General features: G+C 40.4%; 1 protein-coding gene across 1 annotated transcript; it reads right to left on the reverse strand.

The window, feature by feature from the left end:
- Positions 1-295: 295 nt before the first annotated feature.
- On the reverse strand, positions 296-13,215 carry exoc3l2a (exocyst complex component 3-like 2a). The gene is made up of 13 exons (XM_003449828.4): positions 13,052-13,215; positions 10,117-10,688; positions 8,042-8,265; positions 6,861-7,608; positions 6,659-6,773; positions 6,464-6,574; positions 6,284-6,384; positions 6,040-6,150; positions 5,810-5,945; positions 4,816-4,938; positions 4,557-4,712; positions 3,126-3,247; positions 296-1,686 (listed from the first exon to the last, which is right to left on the reverse strand). The coding sequence occupies exons 2-13, from the start codon at positions 10,662-10,664 to the stop codon at positions 1,371-1,373; spliced, it is 2,811 nt and encodes a 936-aa protein (XP_003449876.1). The 5' UTR covers positions 10,665-10,688; positions 13,052-13,215; the 3' UTR covers positions 296-1,370.
- Between the last annotated feature and the right edge of the window lie 1,337 nt (positions 13,216-14,552).

The raw sequence follows: 14,552 nt of genomic DNA on the forward strand, positions 1-14,552 counted from the left end.
CTTCACTATTTTTTGCACTCTCTGTATGTTTATACAGCACTGCTGTATTTAATAAATAGTAATTACTAAACACTGTCTCTCCTGCTCCAACCCTGTCCAGTTGTGACAGAGGTTTCTTCCTGTTAAATTTGGGGTTTTCCTTCTCGTTTTCGCCAAGAGGTTGGGGTAGGGGTTTGTGTGATTGCTATAAAAATAAAACTGAACTCAACTGAAGCACGTTAGTACGTAGAACACGTTCCATTTTTTACCTGAAATGCAAAACAGAATTTGAACCCACAATGACAGAGCTGCTGAATCACTTTACTCGACCCAGTCAATGGGCTTTTATTATGTTTCCAGCAATAGATCCATTTCATTCACAGTGACACAACAGATTTCCATAAAATTAATATGCAGTACTAAGAAAACATTGTAAAAGTAAAATGTAAATGGAGGATGTTTTGAAGAAAATAAAGCAATTTTGCATTTTTCTTTATTAGTTTAATTCAAAGTGCAGTGATGAAAAAACACCAATGCCAATAAAACTGCACCACTTTTGTTTGATCAAAGGATCTTGGAGACCTTGCCACAGTTATTTTATGACTTCTTTCATGTTATTCCCAACTCAAAGAGTAATGAATGTTTGGCCCAAATCTGACCCACCTCATCCGATTTGGTGCAAATCTGACTTCTGCAGCTCAGCCACAGGTCCACTTTATCTTATTGCCACATTTGTGCCACAGATAACACTCACAACATTTGCCAGTGTTATATTGGTAAGTGTCAGAATGATCCCAGATAAGGTCCAAATGTTCAGGACCATTTGTTCTTCTTATCACTAAAGCCAGCGTGATATTGGCCTAATTGTATGCAGCAGGATGACTTTTTAACAGATCAGGTATCTGGATAAGAAACAAACAGCTAAACAACAGCAAGTGTCTTTGACTTTTGATGCACAGTACTGTACATCCGTATGCTCTTTATACCAGAGAAAGGGTATATATCATTGGGTAAATATATGCTGAAGAGCAGACATTGTAAATCATATTGAAGTTTTTTGCTCAATGATAATGGAGAAATAAAAGCTGAAAAACAAAGGAACATGATGTTACATTCAGAGGATATATTCTTTTTGTTTACTTCTGTAGAGGTGTAAATAAACAGCAAAGTACTGTAAATCATGGTGAGTTATTAAAATACACAGTTTGTTTCACCGTTAAAGCAACAGCGAACACGAGGAAATGGAGAATTGTCACTGAGGATGTACAGTATGTGCAGTACCTGAGGGTTTTTTTAAGTGGCTGGTGACAAAATCAGTTTTGGTCAAGGTGCATGTACATCTCATCTTCGCAGAATGCCTGTGACTACTCTCCTAACACAAACACCAGCAGCTAGTCTTCTCTGTGAAGTTTATTTGCTTCTTCCTTATTCTCCGCAGGCTGAGGTGTAGCGTTCCTGATGCTTACTCTGCCTCTCCGTCTTGGCCGGTGCTCTGAGAACCAGTTGGAGACGGTCATGGCGAGGCGGAGGAAACCCAGGCTGATGCAGTGCACCTCTGAGGTGATGGGAATATCGGAAAAGAGGGCGTGGTCCCGGCACATGAGGGCGCTGCTGCATTCAAAATCTTTGACGACATTGAGGATCTCCTGTCGCTCTGCCTGCCGCATCATCCCTCGGACATTCAGCAGGGTGGAGACATGCTTCTTCCTGCAAAGAGGAAGGATACAGGGAGGATGGAGGATAAATGGGTATCCGTGTGGTGTTGTCAAGAAGTGCCATGACGCTGAATAACGGTCATTTTCTCTGAGTCACTGTGTTCACTTCTGGGAAGGACAGAAAATTCAGTGGCCGACTAAAATTTTGCATGGTGATGATTTTAAATCATATCGAGTCTACTTAAATTTACAAGCTTTATTTAAACTTAAACTTAACTTTAACACTGAATAAGCTAAAAACAAGAATCACTTGTGTATGTAAACTTTTAAAAATTACACTTTGTTTTTTCTTAATACAGTGCTTTACAAATTTATTTGACCACCTGTCATATAAACAAGAAAATACAAGTTTTTAGAAATCTGCCAAAAACTGAAAATGACTGTATACACTGAATTCACATTTTTATACCCAACTATGAGACAGACTTCTCTGAGAAGTGCAATTTGGCAGCTTAATCAAAAAATAATAATGATCTGCTTCACTATTTTCCTCATGTTTTGAAAAAAACTGCATATTTAAAAATTAATGGATACTAACAGTAATTATATTTTAGCATTAAAAATATCATTTTTAATTCTCTTGTTTAAACTAGTGGATTAACCATTACAGAATAAAAAAAACAATTTAAAGAAAATGATTTTGATAACTACCAGCAGCTGTGGCATAAACCTTACATTGGGTGGTGATCTAATAAAATTGTTAAGCACTGTATTGTATTTATCATTTGCATTTTTTCATACTTTTTATCCACTAAGTGTAAACACAGCCGTAAATGCATGATGTGACTCTTAAGGTAGATGAATAAAAGACTCAGAAAACTCCAGGAAATCCTGCATTTGATTTCCTGAAAGACTTGCGGGTCTGTCATAAGGTACAAACAAATGCAGCAAGTTAATGTGTCTCTAGGTCTGAACTGCTACTTTTTCTCTTCTCTTCCACACCTTTCTCGCTCTGATTCAAAGAGTGGCACCAGTCTGTCTCCTGCAGGATGGCAGGAACAGGAAGTATTCGGCAGCAGCTTCCTGTCTGTTCCTCGGAGGGTTATGCGTCACATGCATTAGGTCGAAAACCGTCACTAATGTGAGTCTTAATCTGTGCGCAAACAGGCTGGAACTCCCCCCCAGAGGCTTGTCTGCTTCATCCATTCTCAAAACAGACCCGCGCCGCTCCAAAAATAGCAAAGTTAATGTAGATATGTTTCCGCGCACCTTTTCCTTGTTTTGATCCATTGCAACAAAAAAACATATGCAGGCTTACATTTTTCTTGTTTTAGCGCAGTGCCAAAAACAACACAGCAAATGTGTAGCAGTAAGCATAAAAGAATATAGGACCTTTGGGAGGGACCAGTGTAGAGAGCATCTGTTTTATAGATGTTTCCTGGTTGTAACATTTCAAGACCGTTCATTTGTGAGGGGAAAAAAAGTCCTTACCGTATATCTGGAAATTCTTTCACCAGGACAGCCACCTCCATTTGGATGGAGGGCGTGTCCTCCAGGAGAATGATGTCAGCAAGGTGACAGATGATGCTGTCCAACCAGGAGGAGCTCGATTCCTGAGGCAGAGAGGAGGCAACAATTCATTCACAGGAAACTCAGGACTACAAGATAAATCAAGTACTTTGAACGTCAGTAAGACTACAAAAGTAGCATATAAATGCAAGCACGCTACATAAATAAATACAAATCTGTCAAGTTGTCCAGCTGTGTTTTTGTTTGAACTTATGATTTGGTTTGGGCACTTAGTTCTGGTGATTACACCTAGAATACCTCAAATACAGTGGACGAAATTTTAAAACACATATAAAAGGCTAAAGGCTGGCATCCTTGCAAATCTAATGGCAATGTATTGTTAGATATAAGAGTCATAAACTCATAAAAGATTCTGCAGACAAGACACATGCACTAAAGCGAAAGATGAGACACTGGATTGGTAGAATGAGAAGAGCACAAATGGACTGCAAGAAAACGTGAGTTCCACTTATTTATTCTCATTGCCCATCCAAATGACCTCTTCTTAAGTCTTAATGTGTTTTTCAGGCAAGATGTGACAAGCAGTTTGGTGAACAATGAAACCCAGAGAGGAAGCACAGGTTAATGCCTCTGGAGGCCAAACACTTAGGAATTTGATTAGTGAATACCAGACCTCAACCTCTGCTTTCCCAGTTCTTGTTTTTTTCTCAGGAACACTGAGGAAAAGAGAGGTTGCTTGCCACTCACTAAAAATAACAACGTCTTTTTTTGGTGGTCGTTAAAAACTCATCCTCCCCCAATGCTCCCAAGTTCCCAGTTTCCACAGAAACTTCATCCCGCTCCTCAGCGAAAAAGGCCATCAAGGCCATTCCAGAGCCACATCAAAGTGGGCCAGCTGACAGGAACAGGAAGTTTCCTCCGAACACAGCAGCTTCCTGTTGTCAGCTGAGGTGACGGACACTTGTTTGAACTTGTAGATAGAAAGGGGGCAAATGCCATGCCGTCAGGCCTCGTTGTTTGACTCCCTCTTCCCCACTTTGGCAAGTGCTAACGTAAGCCCGGTTCATCCATCTCACTGACGGCAGCCATTTTTCAGAGCTCAGTCCTGTATCAACACTGTCTGTGTTATTCCTGACCTAGGAAATTCCAGGGTCAGGCTCCAGTCACAGCCAGCACACTCTTTCCCCCTCCCCGTTCCAAGTTTTTGAGAATCAGCACTTTGGATCTGTTTGTGCTCCCCGGAAACATAAACACTACTTGTGTCTTGGACTCGGTGAATTTCCTTCTCCATATTCGGAGACCATTAGCACTCTAAAATATATTTTTCTTTTCCACACTAACACAGTGTAATTAAAAAAAAAAAAATGTTTTGTGTCTGCAGACCAGACTTACCAGATCCTTAAAGAGTCCTTTGAGCTGCTTGGCCTCATCTTGCAGGCGGAAAGCCATCCTCTTCCTCATCTTGGAGGATGTGCACATGAGGCGTCCCCTCATAATGGCTCTGACATACTCCACTAGGACCCGCCGGTGCACCTCACCCACCAGTGTCTGTCAGTCATAACAGCAATTGCAGATTAGCTATAGTTTTATATAGTTTGATACCTTTATACATTGAAAATATTATCGACTGCCAGTTCAACCGTGTATTGACCTGATAGGGTGGAGAGTCCATCCTTCTAAATTTCTTGAAGTGTTGTTTAATACTGGCTTCAATAGCCTCGAAGGCTTCTGTGTTGTTCAACCACTTTCTCTTCATCAGTTTGTCAAAGAAGGGCTAGAAAGGCAACAGACAAAGTACAGATTAAGAACAGATTAACACGGTTTAGTGTGGATGGTTTTATTACTTGAAATGTCAGATGTAAGAATGAGGTAAAGACTCTACTTTATACTCATTGTTTATTATTATTATTATTATTATTATTATTATCATGTTGTACAGTTGTATTTATTAGCTGTTTTGTCTAAACAGCTAACAAAAAAGCTAATGAAACAGCTAAACAGCTGTGTGTACACAAAACACTTCTGCCCGAGATACTGACTTTTCATGTGTTACATGTAAGTTCACCATATAATTCGGTGTATTATCAAAATAATAAAAGACACAAGTATGTGACCTGCAACTTAGCAACAAAAAAATACCGTATTGTTACCTGCCATGAACACAAATCTGCCAGAAACTTGTTCAGAACTAAAAATAAGTAAACTCACTGAAATGAATTTGTGCTTTTTACCAAAAGCATAACCTTCAACCACTAAAACTATTTTTCTGTTCAGGAATGCAAGTAAATATCTGTAATTTTGTATCTTCACCTGATAAATAATAATGTGCTTTAAGGTTTTTCCATTTTTGTACAGTAAATTGAAAAATTCTTTGATAAGAAAAATAAGTATATTTTAGCATTAAAATATAATTTTATTGAAGAGCTTGTGCATACTGGTGGAGTAACCATTGCAGTAATATACACAATGATTTTGCCAATTACCATTACAGTACGCTTAATTTAGGGTAGCTGTGGCACAAACCTTACATTGGGTGATGCTCTCATAAATTTGTTAAGCACAGCACATCTGGGTCGTGATCGTAATTATGTTTTCAGAAAACCATCTTTAATGGCTCAGATGAATCTTGCCACTGTCCTACTCACTCTGATGTGGTCAAATAGCCTGTCAGTCAGCACCCTCACTGACTGGTTGATGATCCTGTCCAATGAGGAGTTGGCTTTCTGTGCAGATTCCTCACTGCCCTGTGGGTCACACTGCCTGCAGCGGTCCACAAAGGATCTACACATTACACAAGAAAAATGACATTTCAGTTTAGTTTCTGTAGCTCTTTTAGAAAATGTTCAGATATGTAGTTTCACTGATCTTTGCCAACCTGAGAGGAGGGCAGCAGTTAACCAGAGCTATGGTCCTTGAAACATATCCATCTCCTCGGTCTCCAAATTCTGCCTGACTGTCATGAAACATCTCCACCTTCCTCTGGAAACTGAATGCATAGAGGGTTTATGAGAACACTTTGAATCCTAATACTCTCTCTCTCTTTCTCAGTAGATAGATATATAGATATGATTTAACAGCTATGATTTAACAGCTATAACCTTAAACTACTGTCCACACACCTGTAAATGAAGTCAGCCAATCCAATGAGACTGCAGCGAGCCACTCTTGCTCCTAGAAACTGGTTCACAGATGTAGATCTGTCCAAATCCACCTTTACCCTCTGAAATTTTAAAAGACATGAGTGATAAGACAGAGGTTTCAATCAAGAAAAATGTTACTGAAATAGTGCGACTTTGTACCTGGATTACTGAGCATGCTAGGTGAGACTGATACTCCTCTATGTGCAGAGTCTGGGCCCATCGCCTCTCCTCTTCATCCAGCACATGGATCAGCTCTGTTGTCACCTTATCCTGAAAATTGAAAAAGCAGGAAATGTAAATGCATCTCTTATCCACATTTTCCCAGCAATAGACATTAAAACACTCTTTTCTCACCCTGACTACACTAATGCAGTCTTGTTCCAGTCTATCCACTGTCTCTTGAGGCAGAATACCATCCAGTGTGCTGTAGTTGATGGGTGTGGTGGTGCCGATAGTTCCTAGGACATCCCTGGTGGAAAAGAATTAATGGAAAAATGTAACTAGTAATAAAAGCTTGTTGTGTGTGTCGTTATTGGAGCAGGCAATCATTACCAACCTGTTGTAGATGTTGTAGAACCAGTCAAGTAGTGAGTATACGTCTGTGATCTGCAGTGGGCCACTGGTAATAGTGCGAAGACGTGTGGCCACAGCTCGATGGTAACTTTCCACATACACCTGGAAGGCTGCAAACTCCTCTGGGTAAATGGATATAGCGTTCCTTCTCGCTGCATCCAGATCATCCACCATTCGACACTTCAGGCGCTCCAGGTATGAGGCCAACTGGCCTGCTTGGGTGTCTACCTGATGTGGCAGGCTCCAGTCTGCAGCCTCCGCTACAGCCTGCCTCCACTTCATCTTCAGTCGCCGGGGACGCTGGCTGGGCTGGATGCGGGGGACCTCTCGCTCTGGCTTAGTCTCCTCCCTCAGAGCCCAGGCAGCATCAGCATGCTCCTCCTGTTGGATTACCAGCACCACCAGACCAAGGTTCGGGCCAGCACTAGGCTGGCGGAGTGACTCCCGCACCACATCCCACATCTCCTTCTGAAGGGCTTCATACAGGAGCTCCACATCCTTAGCTTTTCTCCGGCTTGAGTCCAAAGTCGCATTAGAACTGAGGGACTCATCTAAGGAAGAGGACAAAGGCAACATGCTGGGTGGGGTACTGGGACACAGGGTCGGAGTGAGGGTAGGAGGAGTTGTGTTTGGCAGGAGAGACAGGAGCTCACACTCTCGCTCCAGTTCCTGAATGTGTGTGTCAGCCAGGAGAAGGTCCCTGTGATTGACCAGCTGTAAGATCTCCAGAACTGTGGGAAACCAGAAGAGAAACATACGTTTAGAGGTAATAGGTTTAGTGACAAATAAGTTAATGCACTTATCTAATTCAGCAGCTGTGCATGTACCTAGCTGACAAACTCGCCTGTTTGTTGCAGGTTTGTCTGCACATTCCTCTGTTCCTGATAAAATTCCCTGCTGGAGTCTCCAAACAGTAGCTGGACTGAATTATCTAGAGGAAGCTGGGGAACATTTCTGACCCTACTTCCTCTCCTTTTCAGCCTGCTGGTATTTGAACGCAGTGGTTCTCAAGTGGAAAGTTTTAACCTCATCAGAGGGTTGTCTAGGTTTCAACAACTGCTGTTGAAGTTTGACCTGAAATAGTATCTAATGTAATGTAGATTCATTGCTAAAGTCTCCAGGGTCACTTGGAAAGTAATTTTTTTCCGACCTCTTAATTATTACCTGAAAGGGGCTCTCTGGTTTTAACTACTGGATCCTCTGCCTCCTCCTCCATTTCCTCCTCTGTCTCTTGGGATGCCTTGTCTGACATGGATTCCCTCTTTAGCTTGCCCAGACTGACCATCCTGAGGAAGGATGATCGCCTGGAAGTCTCTACCTCGTTGCCTACGCTCAGGTCTCCACAGGGCAGGCTTTCTCTGCGCTCCTCCTTCCGTCGACCTGTGAAGCTGCAGAGCATCCACAGAAACGACAAAGAGCATAAATCATGGCCCTAAATGATGCAAGAACTTTTAATGAGTGCATGAGGTTTGTATTGTCCTGTACGGAATTCCTAGGAAAACCTATGCTTTGAGTGCCACACATTCACACAGTGTTGCTGCCGTCTGTGGCTACCTCGGCTAAAAATAGTCCCATTGAGTGAGGACAGCAAGTACACAACATGCCACTGAAAAACAAAAGAGGTTCCTTAGATCAACAAGTTACCACAGCAAATTACACAACCGCTGAGGAAATAAGGACACTATATGTTATTCTGTCTGACCAGTAAACAGGACTTTTATTCTCAGTCGCTGAAAAACTATTTTTTAACCTTGTGTCATTAATGCAATCAAAAGTATCTTATGAGTCCAATGATTCATACAATTTCTTCACATACGTGACATACAGCTGTCATCAGAAGTTTACATGGTTGTGAATATCACAGTAATTTGGGGGCTTGATTTCTTTGAAATGTTCTTTTTTCCAGTCCTACATCTTTAATGACTTAAAAATTAAAGAAAAATTGTTTGCACAATTTTTCTTTAGTTTTGGATTTTCTCTAATCCACAAAGCGTCAAAGGTATATACAGGCTTAAATAAATACTAATATTTGTTGCTTTGATAGTTGCAGCTGAACTTCTGATCACCAACAAGCTCCTGGCATAATTCTTGCTGGATGTTTGACCAGTACTCTTGGCAGAATTAGTAAAATTTTATTTAAATTGGTTGGTTTCCTGCCACAGATTGTCCAGAATTTTTCAACAGGGTTGGGATTTGGGAAGGTCATGCCAGAAGCTTAATGTTAGCCCATTCCAGAACCATTTTTGATGTGCGTTTGGCATTATTGTCCCATTGGAACACCCAGCTGTGTCAAGGTTTAAAGCATCTGGCTGTTAATTTGGTAAATGGTAAATACACTGGTTCTTATTTAGTGGTTTTCTACTCTACTCGAGCACTCAAAGCAAACAGTAGCATACCAATGCTGAACGCTGAACACTGGCACAGGTTTGAAAGCCTCTTCCAAACGTACCTCTTTTCACTGTGACTCAGTCTTTGTCTTGTCTGACAATAAAACTTTTCCCACAAGGCATTTGGCTCGTCCATATAGGAAGCTACAAATTTCTACAAATTCCAGTTAACCCTGAGATGTAAAACTTGCTTCACTGTGGACAGTTATGCCAGCAGTTTTGAATTCATAACAGTCTTGAGTCATGGTGGTTCATGGGTTATGGTTAGGGGTGTTTCTCAATATTCTAACCAATTTGTATTTTTAGAACTTGTGCTTGGGCACATCTCTTTCAAATGATGACCTCAGAATCTGCAGTTTTCTAGAAATGACTAAGAGACCTTCCCAGCTTAAATTTCCGTAAATTTAGAGTTTTCGTTAATCATCTTTTCCCACAGACTTCTCTGGATTTTCCCATTGTTATGAGTATTAGTTAATCCCATGTGTGCTGTGAGCTGTGAAACACATCCTTTTGTGCTGACAAATATAAACTACCAGTTGTAGTCAATGATGATCACTAATGAGAAGTTAATAGGCTTTGGCAAGTTAAAAGACATTCAGTGGACCTTCAGTGTCACCTATTATGAATATATTTTAGCCTATATGTATACGTTTGGCCCTGTGTGGATTTGACAAAATCCAATATAAATTCAAATTTGTACACCCAAAGTACAAAAGCATGCTGCACAATGATTACACCTGGGAAAAAGAACATTTAGGTCTATGATGAGTGAATGTAAACTCCTGACCACAACTGTACCACAGGTTAAACTGTTTAAAAACTGCTTTCTTTCTACTCCAAATCTCTCCTCACCGAAGCAGGGTCATTATTCCCTCTGAGCTCCTGCGTAGTCCTTTTCTTTTCTCTTTCTCTGCTGGTAGTGTATTTGAGTCTCCAGGGCTGTAGTGTGGGGTGTTGTTACCCCACACACTCCGTCCTGATATGCGGAGCCCCTTTCCCAATTTTCCAAGGGTCTTAAGGGGAGACACTCCACAGATCCGCTCAAGGGTGCCCCGCAGTGGCTTCACTTTAGGATTCCCTGCCCCATGTTTCCCAGCATTTACCTCGTTCTCCTCCTCTTCACCATCACAGGAGGACTTCAGCTGGAGGTTACCCCTGACCTCCCCCATAATGAGGCCCGTGTCACCTCTGTTCCTGTCATCATCATCATCCAGGTCCACATCCTCAAAGGGGTTCAGGTTCTTGTTTAGATCCTTCAGTTCATTAAGCTCCTTCAGGTCCTTGAGCTCGTTCAAGTCCCTGATGTCTAAGTCCAGGCGAGGCAGAATCAGTTCACCGTTCACTCTGGGGAACTCGTGGCAGCTCTTGGATCTTCCTGGGAGTTTCTTCAGAATGGGCATGGTTGCATTTAATACGTTAACAAACTGCAAAACAAAGATAATGTGTAAGATCTAGGAAAAATGATTTTTTAATTTGATTTTTGTTTGTAATTTTATGGAAATACTTAGGATGGAATAACTGGAATAAAACACAACCTACAGAGATCTGTCAACATTACCCACAGTTAACTAGGACATGAGTGCCAGACATACCCGGGCTATAACCAACCAAGATAAGAGCAAAATAATATAATTTCATGCCCCAAAGAACTCAGAAACAGTCCTGATCAGAGGTTTCATTTCAAACTACTTCTAAGTGAACTCATTTTAAACTAAAAGTTAAAATAACTTTAAATGACATTTTTTATTTAAGAGTTGGTTTGTGAAGTTTTGTCAGATCTAATATGCGGTGATGAAACTGAGTTTTTGCTGTTCTTCTTGGGCCGATTTACACTTTAGTGACAAAACAGTTTCCAGGGAAACAAACAGTTTCATACGGAGAAACCTGGTAGTCTCACATTAGTATCAAATATACGAGTATGTAACAAATTAAAGGAAAAAAAGTAGAACTTTTGATCCCTAAAGTGATGGGATCTGGTGACTCTGTGGTGGGCAAGTTATTGACAAAGTTCTGGAGCCACTCGTCGCCTTGTAGGGGATTGTCACTGCACATCAGAGCAAAATGTTCACCTTTATCCTTCTATGAAACATTTCTGTCCTGGTGGGAGTGACAAAAAGCCAACGCGACAACAATAGGGCATTAGAGCTCCCTGAATACTTTCATGTGAAATATATTTGACCTTCATAGTAAGCAGAACACAACACAATGGATAGTGTATATCCAATAGTAGTGCTGTTATTGTGCTCTCTAGTGATGGAATATCCTTTTGAAGAATGCTGTTTCATCCCCCGAACAAGCTAAGGTGCTGTTCGGGTGATATGTAGTTTCTAATATACGCAAGACTGCACACAGCCCTGGGTGGGATATTGGTCAGAAACAGGACAGCTAGTTCTTAAGTGCTTAAGTAACTTAAGTAACTTTACTACTTATTAAGGTATCTAAAGATTGTTTTTCACTTCCAGTTTTTAAAAAAAATCAAGCCATTGTGCTGTTATACGTAGAAAACATAAAATGTCTGCTCTCATGTGTTGCATATTTAATGAGCAAATCAGTTGTTGTTGTTTTTTACAGAATCTTAAAAAGTAATGAAGGCAAAAAGCACCCCCTGCTGACTCAATGTTAACACTAGGCCTACAGTAGATGTGACTGATAATAATTTTATTGCTGTTTTTGTCTCCCTTTTTTCTGCTTTGGCTGTTTTTCATTATTGTGGGGTTTTTTTTTTCCTTATGATGTGGTCATAATATTTCATATGATTACTTGTGGTCAGATGTGGTGGTTACTTTGTTGGAACCCAGGAGTATGTTTTTCTTTCATTTGTACTTTTTCATTAATTCAGTATGTAGACTTTGTCCCTCTTCACTTCCACTATAACGAGAGGCTACTGCTTCATGATCAAGAACAAGAAACAGTGTTTAGTTTCATACCGCATGCGCTGCTGTAAAAAATACTTTAGATGCTTTAATAGTAACTAAAGCTTGTACGGTATCATGCCAAGCTCATTTCAGTCAGTTTTTATTCATTATACGGACTTTATTTTTAAATAATGACATTGGACAGAACAAATAGTAGGAGGGGAACAATTTTTTTGCTTTGATGGCAGTGACAGAGAGTTCTCCTTTTGTTTGTTCATCTTTGTTTCTGCCAACAGAAACAGCCAAACTCCAGACAGTGATGACAATTGTTCTTTTGTTAGTAGAAATTCAGAACAATGATTGTAGTTGAGATGGTTACTATCAAGCTTTGGCATTTGAATCCTTTAGTGTCTACATGGAGAAATAATACTGAATGTTCATGATGAAGAAACGAGACAAGAGTGGGAATGGTATTTATGAGCTGTGTCTATTTTAAGAAGATGACCTCAAAGTTCATAAAATCAATGTGACTGGAAAACGCTCAAAAGCTAGACATCAGGATTGTATTACACTTAGCAACTGGTGGGTTGATCAAATATGAATTGTGTATAAATTTTTTCCTTGATATTCTTTCTTGATTTTTCTAAGCTGTTTATTTGTTTATTTGTTTGTTTGTTTGAGTAATTAGCCAGGATAGGGAAACACTTTTAAAAATGAAAAAAGTAAAGGAGGAACATTGAATCAGTTTTGGGGTTTTTCTAAACACAAAAAAATGACTACCCAACATTAAGGTATATACGTTACACACAGAGGTGAGGAAAACAGCCAAACACAATGATTTCCACATAAAAACAATCATTTGAACTTAAATCTCTATCACAACAGAAACAGTCAGTATGAAAGAATAAATGAGTGCAGAGGATCAGACTTACCTGATGACGATGCCTTGCTGTGTTTCAGTCCAGTGTCATCCTGGAGTGTGTTGGCTGAATGAGCTGCCAGGCTGTAGAGTGTCTGTGATGAGTGTGAGAGCGTGTCTGAAAGTCCTCACTGACTCAAGAGAGCAATGTTGCTGCCTGCGGTTTCCTGATTTCCTGCGGTTTACCCTATTGTGGTTGAAGGTGATATGTTTTCCTGAGGAAAGGCCTGTCCCGTCCTTTCTCCCCCCCACAAACACACCACAGACCCCCATCCCACCACCACCCTGTCCTGATCAGCCCTTCTAATTACACTAATTGTATTGGCCTTAAGGTGAAGGAGGACAGCACATCCCCATGTTGTGTTCTACGGTTGTGAATATCTCTACAATCTCTCTGTGTTTGTGAGTGTGGCTTCAGTAGAAAACATAAAATGCAGATTATTCATTGTCAACAGCCATGAGGAAACAGCCCCATTCTTGTACTCTTACTTGAATGTCTTTGCATTACTGCAAAGCTGTAAGTTCATCATAGCCACGACAGAAGTGTAATGCAGGACAGAACAATTAAAGAATGCAGTGAGTTTGTGGAGTTTGAGCACGTGGACCGCTCAAAGTATTGTGAGTTTAAAAAAAACAAACAACAAAAGCAACATGTCAACAAGATGCTGTAACACATGAAGTGCCTTTATTCACGCTGGCTCCCTCCTGCCACCCAGTGTGCACAGAGGTGTAGCGCAAAGGGTGGTGTTCTGCGTTTAGTCCACTTCAGACACGATGGGATTTTCTCATTTTTACTCATGTTTTCTATTATGAATGTCTCTCATCATGACGGGGTGGCTGTGGCTCAGGAGGTAAAATCACTGTCTGTGTGCCAAATATCTCTGTTGCTCTCCATCTGCCAAGGTATGGATCTCAGATAAAAGGCACTTAAATAGAAAAAAGTGGTTGGGTGAATGAGGCAAGTTGCATAACCTGCTTTGAGTGCTCAGTTAGAAAGTGCTGTATAAGAACCAGTCCATTTCCAGTTAAAACTTGAATGTCATACAGTCAGGGATGCTGTCCAGCATTAACTTATTTTCTTTACAAGAGGCTAGGCTGGTAGCTGAAATCAACTACGCTGCAAACGCAGTAGAATTTAATGTAACCTAGGTCAAATAGAAATACAAATTTGGCTAAATGCATTCATAAAACTTCAAACCTAAAGAGGTGTTGCTCTAAAACATGTACATTTTAGAGCAAATAAGGTAAAAGTAACAGCTTTGTCAACCACTGAAAAGATACACACAGTGTATCATAAGTGACATAAAAACGATCGTGTTGCCAACGTCAAGTTTCAGATCTGTTTTTTATAATGTGCTATTTCCAAGGATGCACGGCTAAGATGATATGAATATATTATGTTCCAAAAAATCTCATAAAGATATATTGGTGAATATGTTGAACCTCAATTATCAAGATTCCTTTTGATTTGATTACACATACAACAGCCTGTTAAAGATGAGCCCAGTCGCTTC

This window comes from Oreochromis niloticus, linkage group LG10 (genome assembly GCF_001858045.2).
Source record: "Oreochromis niloticus isolate F11D_XX linkage group LG10, O_niloticus_UMD_NMBU, whole genome shotgun sequence".
Taxonomy (NCBI): Eukaryota; Metazoa; Chordata; class Actinopteri; order Cichliformes; family Cichlidae; genus Oreochromis; species Oreochromis niloticus.

Coding starts and splice junctions, on each gene's coding strand:
- exoc3l2a (XM_003449828.4), bottom strand. CDS start 10,664: ATGCCCATTCTGAAGAAACTCCCAGGAAGATCCAAGAGCTGCCACGAG. Junction 6,151..6,283: donor TTGGCTGACTTCATTTACAG/GTGTGTGGACAG, acceptor CTATGCATTCAG/TTTCCAGAGGAAGGTGGAGA. Junction 3,248..4,556: donor AAGGACTCTTTAAGGATCTG/GTAAGTCTGGTC, acceptor TCTCTGCCTCAG/GAATCGAGCTCCTCCTGGTT.